Here is a 19,697-nt window from a genome sequence, read left to right as displayed (position 1 = left end):
AGATTTAAGTATACAATAGCTTAGGTTATAAGTGGAAGCGGCACAAGGATGCAGACGGAATATAAAAACCTAATGATGGCATAACAGCTAAATTGGTGGAGAAATTGCTGCATTCCAGATGCTATCCTGCTTAATATGTATTAATTTATTTAATAGTAAAATATGACAAAATTAAAAAATAAACTATGAGGTATGAACAGTTGTTATCTGTTTTGCAGATGGTGAATGGAGGAAAAAGAACGAGGGTAAATTGCCCAAATTCATCCACTGAGTATGTGGCAGAACCAAAATTTGACCTTGGGCTGTCTGGCTCCAGCGTGTGTATGTTTAACTGCTCTGTGAAGTTTGGCCAATGAAAAAAAATAAGGAAGGTCTTTGGGTCAGGCTGAGATAGGCAGCACACGTGATTTGAATAAGCCTGATAATTGCACCATCTCTAATTCTAATTGTCTGGGCCCAGTTACGATGGAATGGGTCCAGTACTCTCAATGGTGAGACTCATTTGGCTCTGATCCTTTCTGGGGATGAAATTCTTTTTCCTTTGACAATCGTAGGGCACTCCATGCTGATATAGTGATAAACCGTTGGGTCTATTTGCAGCACGACTATTGGCTGGAAGTTGCTTGATGTGCTTTTGGGAAACGTGAATTACCCTATAAAGCCATGGTCACATTTAATTTAAATAACATGGCTAGAACGTACTTTGTCTAGAGTGCTATGGAAAACACCACATATATGTGCAGTCACTATTATTTATCTATGGAGTTTCAAACCAATAACCGAGGCTGCTTGCAATCTACTGGATACTATTTTTGTTGTTGTTGTTGGAGACAACAGTCTCACTCTGTCCCCTAGTCTGGAGTACAGTGGTGTGATCTCGGCTCACTGTAACCTCCGCCTCCCGGGTTCAAATGATTGTCCTGCCTTAGCCTCCCAAGTAGCTGGGATTACAGGCATGCACCACTATGCTTGGCTAGTTTTTTTGTATTTTTAGTAGAGACAGGGGTTTCACCATGTTGGCCAGGCTGGTCTCGAACTCCTGGCCTCAGTGATCCGCCCATCTTGGCCTCCCAAAGTGCTGGGATTACAGGTGTGAGCCACCATGCCTGGCCCTATTGGATACTGTTTTAAGTCTTAGGCACTCAGAACTCACATCTTACAAAGCTGTAGGTAGTCAAGGATCACTGAGCTCAGTTTGGCTGACTCCTTCTTTTTCCAGAAGGGAAAAATGAGGTTCCAGAAGCAGACACTGCCTGCCGTGGGTCCCACAGAGAATGACTCATCACAATCATCATTAACTCACACAGCAAACCACCACCACCTTCACCATCAATCTTAACTATGCACTTACTACATGCTAAACCCTGTGCCAGGCCCTTAGCATGGGCAAAATCCTCATCACCACAGAATAAGCAAGTCCTTGCTACTGTCCCATTTTGCAGATGAAGAAACTAAAGCTCAGAAATGAAGACACTCGCCCAAGGTCACACTGCAGTGAGTGATGGGGTCCAGATGTGAGCCTGGCCCTCACATCCTGGAGCCCACACTGCTGTGCCTCCTGTCCCAGTTACGCCGATGTCACCATGACCTATCACCTACTCACAATGAAGCACCCAAGGGAGCATCCGCACAAGTGAATTTCTTTACTTTTCCCTTAGCAACAAATGTCCCTGATGAGAATAACTGACTTGGGTTCACAGTATTTATGTGCAGACAATTGGCAATGAATAGATTTGCCATTTGAAAAGCCTTCCTCTTCTTTTGTTTCTGTGAATGCACCCCTGTTCACAACCGGGTGCCAGCAAGCTCTGTTCTCTTTGTGCAACTTCACCAAAATGATACCTTTGTGATAATCAAGCAGAAATGGGCTTCCACAGTCCCCTTCATTAAGGAAATGGAGCAGATAAACAGTGTAATTATGGATTCCATTTTTAACTAAAACAAAGATGTATGTCTCAGCTCAGGGTCTTTATCTAGTGAGGGAATGGTAAATTTAGAATGAAGAAACCTTGCAAGCCAATAGCATATGGTGCCTGACACATTTCCCTCCTTATGCCGGGTCTGGGATTTATATTTACATTTAATAAGATATCCCAATGACAGCAATCCTGTGGATGAATGAGTTCACCTTTGCTTCTTTTCATTTCTTCATCCATAAAATGGAAAAAGTCATATGATGCCCAGCAGAGGGCTGTCGGCTGGAATGAGACAATTCCAGTGCAGTAGCTGCGGCTCTCGCTGTCATCATTAGCTGAGGGAGGTCTTGGCTTAGGTCTGAGTCCATTGCCTCTTAGCTGTCTGACTTAGGTGCTTCAGAGAGGCTTGGCAGGAAATTCTAGCAGTCCCCACCTCTCAGGTATGTTGAACGGATCTGAAGATAATCTATGTGCCAGCTCTCTGGAAATGGCAAAGCACTTATGTAGCAGCACACCATGCATCAACGACGCAATTAGGTGACAAGGTCTCTCTGTAGTCTGTGGAAAGGAGGCCTCACAGTCTGGCAGTGGAGTCAGAGGACATGCTGAAATGATCTATTCAGGGTCCTTTCTACAAAGCTCCTTAAGACAGAAAATAGAGAACTAAAGCACCGTATTATTCCTTTCAGCTGAAAACTGGACCACTTTTGGTCCAGCTGGGGTGGGGGTGGCGAAATTGCAGAATGGGAGCCTTCACAAGTTATCTCTCAACATCGCGGGTGCAGAGATCACACCCTGCTCCCTCAGTCGCTGTCCCCTACTCTGCACCCCTCAGTCGGGGCCAGGGTTTCTCAACAGTGGCACTATTGATATTTTGAGTGGGATATTTCTTTGTTATGGGGGCTGTCTTGTGTGTTGCAGGATATTTAGCTGCATCCCTGGCCTCTAGCTACCAGATTCTAGTAAGAACCCTCCCTCCCATGCTGTGACAGCAGACATGTCTCCAGTCATTCCCCTGGGAGGCAAAACTGCCCCCATTTGAAAACCACTGTTCTAGGCAAAGATCATAGTGAATGGCATTCAGTAACAATTCTAGAATCCATAGGACCAAAATAACAGTATGGCTAGATGTCTGTGCTGGCAGGTCACGGAAAAGAGAAACAGGTCAAGGTGAGGATGAGGGAAGTGGGAGTGAATGCAGACATGAAGAGAAGGGAGCGTCCTCCCTAGGTATGAAGAAGAATGCCAAAAAGTAAACCACTGAAAATAACAAGCTTGCTGCCCTCAGCCCTGTGCAAACTCCTAAGAAATAACCAGACATCTCAGTGAAAAAAACCACCGCCACCACCCAAAGCATGAGCGCCCACCCACCATGCATGGCGTACTTGCACAAGGGCTTGGCATGCATTGCTTAATCCACTTCTCACAGCCACATTATGTCTATTGTTTCCTCTGCTGACAAACGGAACCAAAGCCGAGAGAGACCAAGTGACTTGCCCAGAACCTCACAGCAAGCAAGAAGCAGAGAAAGGCTACCCAGGGTTCCTAACCACTAAGTTCAAAAGCTGCTATGGCCTCTGAGAGCTCACAGTTTGATTCAGAGGGAGAGGGGATTTGTCTCCAGGTCACTGGTGCCACAGAGAGAGCAGCCATTTAACCAACTTGCAACCCATTTTCTTGGCCTCTATTGATTTTCTTATTTTAAAAAAATATCATTTATCTCTCTTCACTCCTATTAGTAAAACTGTGGAAAAGTGAGTCAAATAAGAAAAGCAAATGGTAAAAGATAGCCAAGTGTCCATTTAGTAGGTCCCTCCTCATCTTTCTTTTTTCAAATCATGTGCAATTTCAACAAAAGCAAGTTGACACTACAGGTAAAATTTCCTTTCGGGGACAAGACAGTCCTCTTCGCCTAACTCATATGTTGGTGTTTGTTTATTGACTCCCTATTTCCCATACCAACTGCTGACCCTAATTAGCTCCCTATCTCCTTCCTCCCACCATTTTATGTGTTTTTGTGTATATACAGTTTTGTATCTTGGGCTTTGTCTTGTTTTGTTATAATTTCATGAGCATTTCTTAATTTCATCAAAAAGTTTTCAGAAACAGAATAAATTGTCTTTCTGTGGATGGGCTGCAATTTATTTTAAAACAGCCTTTATTGTTAGACATTTAAATGTTACCAGTATTTGCAATTATAAATTCCCTGGTGATGATCATCCTATCATAGAAACCTTTGCTCCCATCCAGGTTTATGTCCTCAGGCTAATTTATACAAGTGGGATTTGAGGCAGTCACTGTCACTCAGTACCCAACCCAGCAGGGAGGAGCAAGAACTGAGTCCAAGCCCTGGGGGTCACCAGACCAATGTGCGTGTGTGTGGATGCAAGCAGAGCACAGGGGCCCTGCTCCACTGGGCTGTCAGTGTCCCAGGGCAGAGCCAAGCCTGGACAGGCATGGATTAGGCTCCCAGTTATCAGAGAGTGAACTATGCAGGCATCAGCAGGGGCAGGACTCACTCAGCAGATTCTGCTCCATCTCATGTTCTAAGCAGAAATCAGAGAGTTCTTGGATTCCAGCAAAATGAGCCTATTTGTAAGTTACAAAGCCATGACTATAGTGACCCTAATGGTCTGCTTAGCACCAGAAAGATTTGTTAGGATATTGAATCAGCAAAGATAAAGCACCTACTGTGTGCTCAGCACCAGTTAGATGTTAAGAGAGAACAATATTTAAAACATAGCTCCTACCATCAAGAAATGCTAGGTTAGCGCAAAACACACACAGTGAGGCAATAATGTTAAAGAAGACATAGGATAACGCATGAGCTGACTGGGGCAGGAGCAAGAAGAAAATGTTCATTCTGCCTAAGGGAGTTGAGGGAATCCTCACAGACTGGGATCTTAAGGGAAAGGAAAGGGAATGTTAGATTAAAATAGATCCAGCATCTGGGGAAATGCTGATATGTGACTAATCAATCTCTTTTTTAAAAGACAGATAGTTAGAAATAATAAGAATGGTAATAGCCTACTGGTCCCTGGCCTCCCAGGTGGGAAAATGAACATGAATGCATGAAGGCAAGAAAGAACAGAGTGTATCTGAGAAACAGCACGTGAGTGGGCAGGCCTGGGGCAGACTGCTGGAGCCAGCGTTCATTAAGGATCACTGGATTTGTAGGCAATCATCATCACTGTCATGGTCGTAGTGTCACCACTGTTATAATTACAGATACTTTCTTTTATTTATTGATTTGCCTTCCAACTTTTATTGTAGGTGTGGAGGGTACACGTGCAGGTTTTTTACATGGGTCAACTGCATGTCTTGAGGGTTTGGTGTACAGATTATTTCAGCATCCTGGTAGTCAGCGAAGTACCCAATGGGTCGTTTTTCCATCCTCACCCTCCTCCCACCCTCCACCTCAATTAGGCCCCAGTGTCTGTTTTCCCTTCTTTGTGTCCATGTTTACTCAATGTTTACCTTACTTATACGTGAGAACATGCGGTATTGCTACTATTTTTTGAGGACTTATGTTTCAGTCACTGTGGTCAGCACGTAACATGATTTCTCATAGCATTAAACACACATGCACACAGACACACAGACTCACTTCCTAAGATAAATATTATTTTCCCCACTGTGCTTAGCAAAGGGAAACTGAGCCTTGGAGACAGATCAGCTGACATGCCCAAGGTCAACCTTGAGCCGGGACTGAAACCTATTCTGATCTAACTCCACAACCCATGCCTCCAAGAGTCTCTACTAATTACACCCTCCTCAAATCATCAAAGGTATTTGAGGAGGGAGAGGAATGTCATCAGATTTATGTTCTATGAGGGTAACAGTGAAAATGAAAATAGAATGGCTAATCATTCATTTAGCCTGAGACACAGGCAGTGTGTCTGTCTCTCTTCTATTTCAGCATTGCCCATGAGCTTTCTGAAGAATTTACCTGTGCAATGTATGACCTCAAAGCCTTAGTTAAGGAAACAGGTCAAGATGTACATTCAACATGGGCTGAATGAAGCCTGTGGAATTCTGTGTCAGACTAGATAGCACAGCACTTAGCACAAAGGGTGTCTTTTTGCTGACAGAGCTGAAAAATCATCACTTTGTCCTGGGGAATTTTCTGAGCCAGCACATCCCTGATGAAAAGTAGCTGATGAACCTAGCCCTCATCCCTCCAAGCTGGAAAACAGAAACCAGTTGCCGCTCACCTTTAGCTGTCATATCGGAGTGCCACCAACTGCAGAGGTTAAACTCCACCAGGAACCTAAACAGATCGTGGAAAAGCCCAATGTTACTTCGTCATCCATGCCTGTATCACAGAACAGTGACTTTCTGTATTCTTCAGCATCGCTTACCTCATTTGAGAACATCACAATTTGCAGATATCAACACAGTTGGCTGAGTTATCACTGAATATTCACTGGGGTTTATCTTTCTTGTGAAAGGCTATTTTATCCCCAAAGCCAGGTTCACCTGGACTCAAAGATTCCTAGATGAGGAATAACCTGCTGTATAGGCTGAAATACTTTCCTTGTTATTGTTCACCAGTTATTCAATCTTAGTATCATCTAATTTGATTCCACAGTAAAAAGCCAATGTCTAATGAGCTTCTCCTCCCTTAGTTCAGAAATACAGACAGAATATTCTCCTCTGCCAAGACTGTGATCTATAGTAATGAAAGATGCTTTCAAAATGAATACTGCTACTTGAACTTGTTTAAGCCCCCTCCGTGTGTGTGTGTATAGAGGGAGGTGGAACAGACTTCTCTCTACGAAATTAGGTCTCATGCAACCTCATAAAAATCAACATTTCTCAATGGCTGGTAAAGAATACAAAAACAATACAAATTATCCTCCAAATAGATGAAGAGAGATCAAAATTCGGTCATTTGTTTTTCAGGCTTATGGCTACTATTCCTAGCAGCTCTCTCTCAATCTAAATCCCACTATTATTGTTAAGGTTCTTTCTCTGCCTCATGTGTATATGGAGAATTTACTTCCCATTTGAATTCACAAACTGTATTAAATTAATAGAGGTTGCCTTAAATTAAGAGGACAGTGACTATCCATCAAATGGCATGAAATTTGCCTCAAACCCACAGAAGTGGAGTCTAAGCAGGGGAAATAACAATGAGAGAGTTTGGTGCAACTTAAACCATCTTGTTTACATGTTCATCTATGAAATTCTTCCCTTTTGTGTGACACAGTGTTTCTGTAATGTGTCTAATATCTAGTCTGAAAGTCAAGACTTTCATCTTTGTGCCATTTCAAGTGTTACTTAAGTCATAGATGCAACGAGCACCTCCAAATAAGACCATAGTTTGACAGGAAAAACAATGAAATCACACCTGAGGAAGCCCCCAGCCCTAGCGGACAATCTCACACATCTCCCATTCCTGCACAGGCCAAGGCAGCCAAAGTAGCCTGGTGGACAGTCACAGCAGTGTGCTCTTCTGACCACAGCCCACCCAGGCTGCAGTCAAAACAGCCAGACATCCATGTGAAATTGAACAGTAACCACAATAAGTAAATTTAGTTGTATACTGCAAACTGTTAATCTGCTAAAGTATGACATAATAGCCAAAGGAGTGATCATGAATCACTTAATAAAAGATCATTTTTGGTCTCTGTGTTCAATATTTTGAGCTGTTCAATGAAGAGAGAGCACTAGGAATCTAACGGTTATTGAAAGCATGACTCACAATCTCTAAGTTCACTTTATGATACAAAAAGGAAAATATTAATCCTTTTCAAAAAGGCAGATTTTACTTACAAGACAAGTTCTGTCATGATCCATTTTACTGCAGAGAGGAAGGCATTATAAGGCTGAAGAGAAGAATTCAGTACATTAAAAACAATGTATTGCACACAAAATTTGTAGCTTAATTTAGGGCTTTACATAAGGACAATGTTATTCTTGTAGAGAGATTGATACCATGTTAAAAAACAGTGGTGTTCTAGCTAAGGGAAGAAAATTGTTGGATACTGTATCCTAAAACCAACATTTTAAAACTTTGAACTCCACTCCAGTGAGATGTGATTTACAAGTAAAATAAACCTGATCTAATACAAGGGTTATCAGTAGGAGGAAAAAGGAAGTTCAGCACCCGATGCTTAAACCTTTACCCTCTAGGGGCTAATATTTTGAAGCTTAATGCTGAGGGGGCTGGAATCATATAACTAATTTCAAATGGTAATTTGCAGGGCAGCCTCTTGGAAAGGTGATTCCCTGTTCTCCATCACTGTATGTCATTCATTAAAATAAGCAAAAATTGCGTACACCTGATTTTAATGCCGTCCATGAATTATGTAGGATTTAAGCTGCCTTTTTTCACACTTACATATTTGGACTTGAAAAAAATGATAACCATATAAACATGTGATTTTATCCTTGCTGAAAATCCCCTTCACTCTATAAAAGAAGGCATTGAAAGCCTAATCTTTATTTCAGAATATTTTAATTTAAAAAAGCAGTTGGATTGTTTACTCTGTGATATTTCCTATGTGGATAATTCAATTTCCTGAATTCTGGAAAATACCAAGTCTCCCCCTCAGTTGGTTCTTTGTACCTAGCTATGCCAGTTATGTGACTGGGGCGTGGACTTGAGAGACAGGCAATGACACTAGCAAATCCCGGGCTCTGGGCTCCAGATGTCAGGTCCAGAAGAATCTCAGAACCTTCTATGGTTGCCTTTAGATATCAGAGAAGTGAAATGCATGCCAAATCCTGGCTCTGCAGCTAGAGCTGCTTAATCCCACCTTCTGAGCATTTTAATTATAAGAACTAGAAGTGAGAATGGAGGAATTATCCAGTTTTAAATGAAACAAGAACAAATTTACATGCCCCCAATCATTCTCAAAACTTTCCCAGTCCGGCCAGAAAGTAAATGTGCAGAACAACAACAACAACAATGCTGAGGCTCTTCCAAGCCCACCCAGATTTCAGACTTGGTGTATCTCTTGCTCTGATTCGACTGAGTGCTTCCACATCATTCCTTGAATCACAGGGTTCTGGGCCGCCAGGATTAGGGTCAGATAAGGATGTGAACTTTTAACAGTTTCCTGAAACCACACTTTGCAGTCCTGCGGTTCTGCCATTACATTTTATGGCTTGAAAAATAATCATCTTGCTTTCAAAAAGACCGGCGTGGTCAGACTATGGGACAATGTTGTGTCTTTGTACCTGCTGGGATGGGTAATGTGGGTCAGGGGGAGGAGAGAGTAAATAAAAGGATTAAGGAAGCTTTGGAGGTTGAGGGGGAAAGAGGGCAGTAGCAGGGGCAGCTCGCTCTGAGGCCAGGGGAAGGCATTCCGTGCCAGGCATTGGCTCAATATATGAATAAACAAAGGGATTATGCAAATATGGAATTAAAAAATTTAAATGCACATTATCATTTAAAAGCATAAAGCCACTAAGCTTTTAAATCTAATGATGAAAACATACCTTAGGAACGTTTAATGTCTGGAACTATTCATGCTAAGGTTAGGGGAGTTGGGTTTAGAAAGACATAGTGAGTCTCACTAAAAAGCTGTATTTTTCAAAATATTCGTCCCTTTAGTTGCCTCTCACAAATGGGCCAGCTCTGAATCATTTCTTGCTCCCTCAGTGTAGGAGAACCGTGTTAATTACTTGGTTTTTAAATAATCCCCTTGTAACATCTTACATCTGCAAATTAGAAAGTATATATATTTTAAAGCCAAAATAGCTTTTAAACGTTGTGTTTCAAACAAAATTTTAGGTTAATTTTTGGTATTTACAAAACAATAGCATTGTAAGGGTTATATTTAAACACATATGACAGACTATCCAGAGGTACACTAGATCTTTTTTTTTTTTTCTGTGGTTTTAGGTATTGCTGGCCAAATTTACATTGTCTATGCATTGTAAATTACATTTTTAATTTGGGAGTAAGTGATAACAGTTAATTTCTGGCCATCTGAAAGCCAGTTTCTAATGGCACAATAGCTATGCTGATTGATCCTCATCTGTGACATCACCAAGGAATCAGCTCCAGGGAAAACGATGCTGAAACCCAGTGGCATGATTAGGGGAGAGGGAGTATCTGTGATCAAAATGGGAATTAGGACACAAGCTCACAACTCCATTACAAACTAAAAGGAAAAGTTCTGTTGAACAAAACCAAGTTATTTTACATACAAATGGGAGAATTAACAAAACTTCTCCCTTTTTCTATCCATCACAAGGGGGTTGCTGCATTAATCCATCAAAGGCTTTAGACCCATTTTTCACTCATATGATCACTGGATTTGAGTTGAAACAGCAGTGACATTTTTTAATTTTAATTTTTTTTTTTTTTTTTGAGAGGCAGGCTCGCTCTGTTGCCCAGGCCGGTGTGCAGTGGCATGATCTTGGCTCACTGCAACCTCTGCCTTCCGGGTTCAAGCAGTTCTCCTGCCTCAGCCTCCTGAGTAACTGGGATTATAAGCACATGCCACCACACCTGGCTAAGTTTTGTATTTTTAGTAGAGATGGGGTTTCACCATGTTGGCAAAGGTGGTCTCAAACTCCTGACCCCAAGTGATTCAGCCACCTCAGCCTCCCAAATTGCTGGAATAGCAGGCGTTAGCTACCGCGGCTGGCCTGAAGTGTTTTTTTAATGAGTAAAGTCAAAATGTTCCTGATTTTGCAAAAAGATAAACATGATTACTCCAAAGAGGAAGATAACACTCAGACAGGGAGAAAGACAGAAATATGCAGCTGTTTTCTGGGTGACAGCATAGTACTTACATCCAGGAGGCCATGGGCGCCATCGCTGCTTTCCTTGTTGGCTCTACACATGGCTTGGTAGTCATAAAGGGTAATTCTACAGGAGAAAAATGGAAGGGAGCTTCGCTAAATGAGAAAACATGGGAACCAACTGATGCTATGTACTACAAGGTGAGCAGTCACTATCATCAAGGGCAACAGTGACAAACACCACGCAGCTCTAACGTGGATGATGAACAAGGAGCCCAGCAAAGGCCAGTGCTGGAGGCACAGTCATGTTATTACTTGGAATCTGAAGAACAAAGGGAACAAAGGTGTCGGGAAGGGTAGAAGGGGATGAGGACCCATCTAACTTGATGTAACAGTCATTTGGTCTGAAGAAGGATGGTCTGCATTGAGCAAGATATTCCAAAGGGAATGTGCTGTTCTGAACTGGATTCTAAGACCCGGATGGAATTTACTTGGGCCATGTCTCCAAGGGACAGGAGAACCAAGAAGAGCCACTTTGGGATAAAACATGGCAGGATTCTGTGTTTCTCAAGCACCAGGAAGCAGGTTTGGACCAGGATAAGCCCTGCACATTGACAATGTGTGGGAAACCAGTGGCTTACTAATTGTAATCCCTACTCCTTATTGTCACCACCATAAGAGTGAATGTATCTTATTTTGAAAACAGCATAGCTTATGAAACAAAGTGGACATTTTTTTTCCTACATTGGTGATAAAAGTAAAGCTTTCATCCCCATTATGACCTTTACACAGTTGCAAAAATGTTTTACTTTAACATTATTCAATGTACTTTAATTCCCCCACCAACAATTCTACAAAGGAAAAGTGAATGGCAATTTCTGGTAGCATGTGTTGGGACTCAGAAACCATTACCCTAAAATATGGTGCTTCGACATGAAGCAGTCTCAAGGTTTCTCCAACCTTGCTCCCTGTCTCCCTTACCCCACAGTCTCTTAATCCTGTCTCTCCCAAACCACAGGATGAAGCTGTTCTCTGAAGTTCCCTTTTCTACCTAAAAGCCAGATCTGCCAAAGAGGAATACAATTGCCTTTCCTGACATTTCATTCACCAGAGAAGAGAAGATTACAACTCATATCACAGAGAAAGGAACTGAAAATTAAACACCACACCTAGAGCCCAGACCAACTTCTCCCCAACCATTGTCAGCTCTCCATCCCATTCAACTTCCACTGAAATTATTTACTAAACATTGTCTGAGCAGTAGGCCCACTCGTTTCCCCCTCAAAGTCATTTATTATCCCTCAAGTAGCCCTATTTCCCCCTCTCCCCTCCCTCTATGAAGATGGGCATTTAAGCATCTGTACCCCATTGGGTTACTGGGTAACCATTCTACTATGATTCCCCGTGTTGTCCATATTAAAATACATTTTGTGTGCCTTTTTTTCCTATTCACCTGCCCTTTGTCAGTTCATTTTCAGCAAACCTTCGGGGGGTGATGGGGCAAGCTCTCCCTCTTTGCCCCTATACATGTTCCAGTATTTAGATGGCGTGAACACCTTATCCCATGCTTGAAAGGTATAGCCAAAGGAGTCTGGCATTCCCACCTTCCCTTCGGCATCCCCTCCCACCATGCCTAGCACCCCGAAGGAGAGACACGTAAAGTCCAGCCTGAGTTACATAACAACTGCCAGATGAGATTTTAAACACTTTAATACATGTGCTTCTACATGACTGGATGAAATTCTCCCCATAGGAATTCCTTCCTAGAATAGTACAATGGTTAATGTTGAGTGCACTTACTGCTGTGTTGGAAAGACCTCTAGATGTAAAAGCTCCATGCAGCAGGATTGGTGTTGGCTCTGTTTCACACCTACCTCTGGCACCTAGTACAGCACCCAACATACAGAAGGCATTCAGTTTTAAAAGGGTGAATGCATAAATGATTGCTTGATTGCACGAATGTTACACAGATGACGACACAACTGAGAACAAAGGGGCCAACTGCAAAATGTGATCTGGAGGCCTCCTTATCTGGACAGTAAGTTACGGATATTACTGATAAATGGATTAAACACAGTCGTTTGTGGGTACCAAGCAGAAAACCAGCCACATTTGACCAAATGAAAGATGAAAGCCAGCTCCTAACCAGCAGCAGCACACAGCACTCCTTGGGCAGCAAAGCCCAAGGGGATACCAGTGGTCACGTAGCCAGTCCTCAAGGTCTTTTCTTCACCAGAGTATTTCTTCACTGTCCTCTGGCTTTTTCCTTACACAGATGCAAGCAAGAAGCTTTGAAGCTTTGTTTATACAAACAGAAACGAAGACCATAAATCAGCCAAACATTAGGCTTGGGGATGTCCCCGCACAAACTTCTCACAGAAATGCTCTCACCATTGACACAGTCCTAGCACTAACCCAGACACCGGGATATGTCACAGACTCAACTGCAGACCACAATGGACAACTCTAATTGGTCCCTGACTGGCCCGCCATGCCACGATCTCCATCCTCACTCAGGAGATTTCTACAGGTACCCCTGCAAGGACTTTCTAGCATTTGGCAAGAATTGGTATTGACTTATCCTTTTCCCACTGCCCAACGCTGTCTCTACAGCTAAAACATGTGCCAGAGCCTGGTGAGAGGCAGCATGGGGTTGAGAGGAACATGCATGTACTTGGAGTCTCATAGCCATGGATGCAGGATGGCCATGGTTTCAAAAGTTGGTCCTGCCGCATATTCAGGGTCCATTCTCTCTCTCTCTTTTTTTTTTTTGAGATGAAGTCTCACTCTCTGTCACCCAGGCTGGAGTGCATTGGCGTGGTTTCGGCTCACTGCAACCTCTGCCTCCCAGGTTCAAGCGATTCTCCCACCTCAGCCTCCGGAGTAATTGGGACTACAGGCGCATGCCACCACACTCAGCTAATTTTGTAGTTTTAGTAGAGATGGGGTTTCACTATGTTGGCCAGGCTGGTCTCAAACTCCTGACCTTGTGATCCGCCTGCCTCGGCCTCCCAGAATGCTGGGATTACAGGCATGAGCCACCGCGCTCAGTCTCCAGGGTGCATTGTTGAGCAGCTTGCTGATACTCTTCAAAGGCTTCGTTTCCTGACTTATTAAACAGTTACAGAGACATTCTGAGATCTAAATAACCAGCTGTGTAGAAGTACACTAAAAAATGCTCTAAGTGTGCCAACTTTGTTAAGATTCTTACAACAGAAGACTGATTTTATTCTTTGTTAGCGTTTGGGCTCTTAAAGCTGCGCTGTTCCCAAAGGCTCAAGAGAAGGCAGTGTGACACAGTGAAAATCTTTGAAGTCAGTAATACCTGAGCTCAAATCCTAACTCATCCACTTATAACAATGTCTTTTTAACCCTCTTGGTGCCTCAGTTTCCTATTTGTGAAATGGTGAGAATAATGTCTACCTTATAGGGTGGTCATAGGGTTAAAGAAAGTTATCTATGTGTTACATTCAGCACAGTGCCTGCTAGACAGGAAGTATTCAACAGGAAGCACGGCTATAGCTGCTGTTATAATTATTGGTATCTTTTCATTGCCACTACTAATTAATGGGCTGGTGTTTAATGCAATGGGAATTGACACAGGCATTACCCAGCTGGCTGAAAGATGAACAAGGCTCCTGGTGTTCTTAGCTCACTGGCACAGACAGTGCAGAGCAAAATCCATGCTTGCTACTGCAATACAAGGACACCATCAGAAGCTGTGCTGGTGTTACCAAGAGATGATGCAGGAACTTCTGTCCATGGGTTTCTTAGCGGAGGGCAATGATAACAACAGCTGATGTCTACTGAACTCTGTTTAGCAACCAAAAGCCAGGTACTCCTCTATATACATCCCTACAAGATAGATTAGAATCATCTCCATTTTACAGAGGAGAAAACCAAGTCTTAGCCAGCCTAAATAAATATGCCCAAGTTCACATAGATCACTGGTGACAGAGCCAGATGTAGTAGGGGGCCAAGCTGAATCCACCTCCTTTTGCTCTCTGCTCAGAAGCAGGCTCTGGTAGATTCTAAGAAATGCTTAGACTTCAGACCTGTTCCCCAGCCCAGGGTCTTATTGGAATGTCACAAGAAACGCTGCCCAAGATAAGGTCTCATAACCAATGTCCAGAATCAACTTTCAACCCAAGCTGAAGGGTTAATGAGGAGTCACCAGGCCAGACTGGACCAGTTGGCTGTGCTTGTGAATACCTCTTACCATGGTAACTACTCTGACAGATGGCAGGAAACTCAGGATTCTCCTTGGATCATTTTCAAAGGCTCTAGTTTACGTGTTGGGGCTAAACTAAATTGCTCCGGGGCAGCCCCCAGGCCAAGGTTCCTGTCTTTTATTTATTGATTTATTTTTAACTATTACTTTAAGTTACAGGATACATGTGCAGAACGTGCAGGTTTGTTACATAGGAATACTTGTGCCATGGTGGTTTGCTGCACCTATCAACCCATCATCTAGGTTTTAAGCCCCATGTGCATTAGGTATTTGTCCTAAGGCTCTCCCTCCCCTTGTCCCCCACTCCTCTATTTCAAAAGGAGGCTTTCCCGATACTATTGCCATTGAGGAGGTTACAAAATAAGCCTTCCCCGTCTTCTCCACACTTGGACAGCTTTAACTAGATGTTGCAGAAAGAGACTTCCAGATTATTACCCTTTTTGAAGTGATTTTGTTACCGTTTTAAATAACTCCATTTTGCGGCTACCTGTATCCTGCTCGGCTGATTATAGTTAAAGAACATGATAATTGCCTGCTTTCATTTGACTCTAAAATCAGCTCTGAGAATCATGCCCAGCCCAAGGCTGGTGCTGTGTGCAGCTGCACTCAGCACTGGGGGTGTATTCTTATTACAGATAACATGCCTTAATCCCCATGACATCACCACCAGGCCACTCCAACCGACCTTATCATTAGCATCACTGTGTGCCCACACGGATGGGTGGAACTTTGAAACTTTAAACTTTCACAGAAGGCAGATACAGCCTCTGAAGAAGCAGCTCAAAGCAACGCAAACAAAGCCTGGTAGCCCCGCACCCATGCTGGGTAGAGCCTTGGATGACAAACTCTTGACATTAAGATATGTTTAAAGCCATTTTGCTGATCCTGTTCTTTTCCAACTAGACAAAAATCCTGACCAAGAAAAATATTTGCTCTAAGAATTAGCAGGCTGCATTTTAACAGCATAAGCTCAGCTAATTTAGGCTGGCTAATTTAGGCTGGTTAGCAACTGTGGGGCTCAACATTTATTAAACACCTACTATGTACCATGAGGCCAGGTAATTTTCCTGTAATGATTCATCAAATTAGCTCACTTTGGCTAAACAACTGGCCTAAAAACAATCTTGAAACAGCTTAATGTCTGCAAATACAGCCCTAAAAACAGGACAAGGGAGGCATTTGACATAGAGATCCATCATGGGACATAATTAAGCAATTCCGAATTGAAAAGTCTGAGAAGCAAAATGACTCACTAAGGTAGCATGTAAAAATATGTCTTCTTTTTTTGCGCTATAAAATGTGTCCTCTGGGGGCAGCTTTCAACTTGCAATTGAAAAGGCATGGGGCAGGAACACAGGAAATTCTTAACGAAGAGACTGTCGCCATGGGAAGCCCTTACTCATTCTTACATCTCAGAAAGCCAGGAAAGTAGAAAGCTCAACCTGTTGATAGGAGTGCTAATAGAAGATCCAAAATGTGCTCTCCCTTCTCTCCTGCTCGTATCAGTCACCATCTCATCCCACAGCAACTTCTTGCAGAGATGGCACTGTTCTTTAAGATCAGTGCAGTGTCTCTAACACAGCAGAGGCAGTGAATTTACAAAACCCCGGTCCTACTGCCCTTGAGCCCTCCAACTGGAAATTAGTTAAACAACTTAACTAATGAGCACCCATCATTAGCCAAGAATAAACCTCACACAGGCTATTAGGACCTCTCAGGGTTCACTGCTGAACACTGACTGGGGAGCAACAAGAAAGCGTCACTCATTTGGTAGATTAAGCAGAGGATCTGGTTGGCACCAAATCTATACCTTTCATCAATGGAAGTTGATAAAGAGAAACAAAGTTGTAGATACTGAGATATTAATCCCATCAGCATTTTACCCAGGTAATAAGAACAGTAACCATAAGAATTAATTGATTAAAGGCCAGGTGTGGTGGCTCATGCCTGTAATCCCAGAACTTTGGGAAGCCAAGGTGGGCCGATCACTTGAGGTCAGGAGTTCAAGACCAGCCTGGCCAACATGGTGAAACCCCATCTCTATTAAAAATACAAATTAGCCTGGCGTGGTGGCACATGCCTATAGTACCAGCTACTCGGCAGATATCTTGCTCCTTAGGGATCTCGTGGGGATGAGGCCTCATCAGAAGAATCTGGAAAATGGGACGTAAACTCGCTCTCAATTCCTAAGGCATACACATTGGCATTTGTTTAAAACAGTGATTCTCAACTTTGGCTGCCTTTTAGAATCACCTAGGGAACTTCAAATACATTTTCTTTTCTTTTCTCTTTTGAGATGGGGTATTGCTCTGTTACCCAGGCTTCAGTGCAGTGGCATGATCATAGCTCACTGTAGCCTCCAACTCCTCAGTTCAAGCGATCCTCCTGCCTCAGCCTCCTGGACACCTACGACTACAGGTGCATGTCACCACACCTAGCTAATTTTTTTTTTTTTTAAGAGATGAGGTCTCATGTGCTGGAGGTGGTTGCCCAAGCTGCTCTCGAACTCCTGAGCTCAAGCACTTCCCCCACCTCGGCCTCCCAAAGTGCTGGGATTACAGGCATCCATCACTGAGCTGGGCCAAAGTAATTTTTTATACATGATGATACCTGAGCATCTCACCTATCTGCAATATTTCATTAGTCTGAGTTGGGGATCTGGTATAAGTTATTTTTTAAGCTCTCCAAGGAATTCTAATGTGCAAACAGGTTTGCCAGCCATGAATTTTAGAATGTGATATATCTCACTGGCATTTTCTTGTGTTGTTTCTTCCTCTTTCACCTTAACTGTAAGTAGCTTGCAGGCAGGAACTGCACTTTATTTATTTTATTTTTTGTTTTACTATACTTTAAGTTCTGGGATACATGTGCAGAATGCGCAGGTTTGTTACCTAGGTATGTATGTGCCATGGTGGTTTGCTGCACCCATCAACCCATCATCTACATTAGGTATTTCTCCTAATGCTATCCCTCCCTTAGTTCCCCACACCCTGACAGGCCCTGGTGTGTGATGTTCCCCTCCCTGTATCCATGTATTCTCATTGTTCAACTCTCAATTATGAGTGAGAACATGCAGTGTTTGATTTTCTGTTCTTGTGTTAGTTTGCTGAGAGTGATGGTTTCCAGATTCATCCATGTCCCTGCAAAGGACAGGAACTCATCCTTTTATATGGCTGCATAGTATTCCATGGTGTATATGTGCCACATTTTCTTTATCCAGTCTGTCATTGATGGACATTTGGGTTGGTTCCACTTTAAAACCCAGACACATCCTCCCAGGGCTTAGTACCAGTCTGGACATATTCAGGGGTACTTCCTTGACTCACCAAATAGGAGTTGCCACCTGCAAACGTTAAGTGTGAACAGAGTTTCCCATTGTCCTGGAGAGCAGCACTGATTTGATAAACAAGTGTAAGTGCCCGAGAGCCAAGAAGATGGGGTCCTCTGAAAGAAGGGGGCTCTGGGGAGACTAACAACCTTCCAGCATCAAGACAGTCCCTGTCCCCAGTCAGAGCGGATGTTGCTCTACCAACCACATTTGCTTTGCTCCTGGGGCAAGGAATAAAATTCATGGGTGCCCAGGAAATGCACGTAGCTGCCAGCTGGTTTGCCCATTCATGCAGCCCCTCCCATGGAAATTAGCTTCACTTATTAAACTGATGGGGAAAATGGAATCGCAATTAATTCGATATTGAAAATATTAAATTTCTTTTGCCTTCTTAGAAGGAAAAAGCTGAATTCTGCTTTGGGAATGAGTTAATGCAAAACCCATTTGAAGCAAGAGAGCTGATTCTGGGGGAGCGTCCTTGGGCTCTGCCACATTGGTGAAGCCAGGTCTACATTTCATAGCAACTACACTATAATGATGCCTGTACTGCACTTGGCAGTGTGGGGCATGTCATTGAGGCTTAATAAATGTCAGTACCTCTGAGTATTGGTATTGCTGCTGTCATGATTATTATTGGTAAAACCCAACAGGTGTTATGGAGTGTTCCTACTTCTATTGTCTGGGGTCAGGCAGGCACATGGACAGGTGGTTAGAGGGTGGCTATGACAATTTGTGTTCAGGACTGCATTGGGCATGTGGGTTTGGGGTGGGGGAGACTAAGAGTTATGAATACAGCCCTATCACTCCAAGATTTCCAAAGGGGTTATCAGAGGAAGCCAGAGGACTCGTATGGTTTGAAGCAAATTCGGGCCTGCTGGATGTGGTAGAGACTATCAGTAGTTTCACAATAACTATTCTCCTCTTCTGGTGAGCAGAACTCTAACTTTTCAATATGCACATTACCCAGGTTTCTTTGGAGTGAGGTGAGGCCAAGTGATTAAGCACAAATATTATACGGGAGGCTGCTTAACACATTAAAAATCTTATTTAAAGCATTTATTTAAATAAATGTTAATTAAGTAATTTGAAACTTGGCCTTCTGGACCTTTTGGAACTCTCTGAACTCTTCTTTTGCAAGCCTGAATTGCAGATGTGATGGCTGGGGCTCAGCAGCTACACTGAACAATGAGGTAACCTTGAGCTTAAAAGCCATCTTGGAGAAAGGTAGAAGAAAAAGTTGTGGTCCTGAGTCTGTAACATGAGGGTCCCAAATTAGTATTTTCAGACTTCCTTACCATAAGAGATGAAAACAACCTCCTATGTTCTTTAAGTCCCTGTTAATTTGGATTTTCCTGTTATTTGTGGCTGGACCAATTCCTAACTAATACATTGGACTCCAAGTTTGATTAAAAGACTTTCTTTGGCCAGGCGCAATGGCTCACACCTGTAATCCCAGCACTTTGGGAGGCTGAGGCAGTTGGATCACCTGAGGTCAGGAGTTTGAGACCAGCCTGACCAA

At 43.0% G+C, this 19,697-nt stretch overlaps 1 protein-coding gene across 5 annotated transcripts in view; it reads right to left on the bottom strand.

Moving 5' to 3' along the window:
- The window catches only part of CACNA2D3 (calcium voltage-gated channel auxiliary subunit alpha2delta 3), a 931,957-nt gene that overhangs the window by 54,268 nt on the left and 857,992 nt on the right, over positions 1-19,697 (bottom strand). For all 5 annotated transcript variants that reach the window (XR_006695842.3, XR_010585145.2, XM_045384857.3 and 2 more), the window contains 3 exons: positions 10,671-10,746; positions 7,695-7,747; positions 6,131-6,186 (listed from right to left, as the gene is read on the bottom strand). Coding sequence is in view for 3 of the 5 variants with exons in the window: in XM_045384857.3 (XP_045240792.1) it covers positions 6,131-6,186; positions 7,695-7,747; positions 10,671-10,746 (185 nt within the window). In the remaining 2 variants the exon portion in view is untranslated. The remainder of the gene's footprint in view (positions 1-6,130; positions 6,187-7,694; positions 7,748-10,670; positions 10,747-19,697) is intronic.

This window comes from Macaca fascicularis, chromosome 2 (genome assembly GCF_037993035.2).
Source record: "Macaca fascicularis isolate 582-1 chromosome 2, T2T-MFA8v1.1".
In the NCBI taxonomy this organism is placed as follows: Eukaryota; Metazoa; Chordata; class Mammalia; order Primates; family Cercopithecidae; genus Macaca; species Macaca fascicularis.
This window is presented reverse-complemented; position numbering and strand designations above follow the sequence as displayed.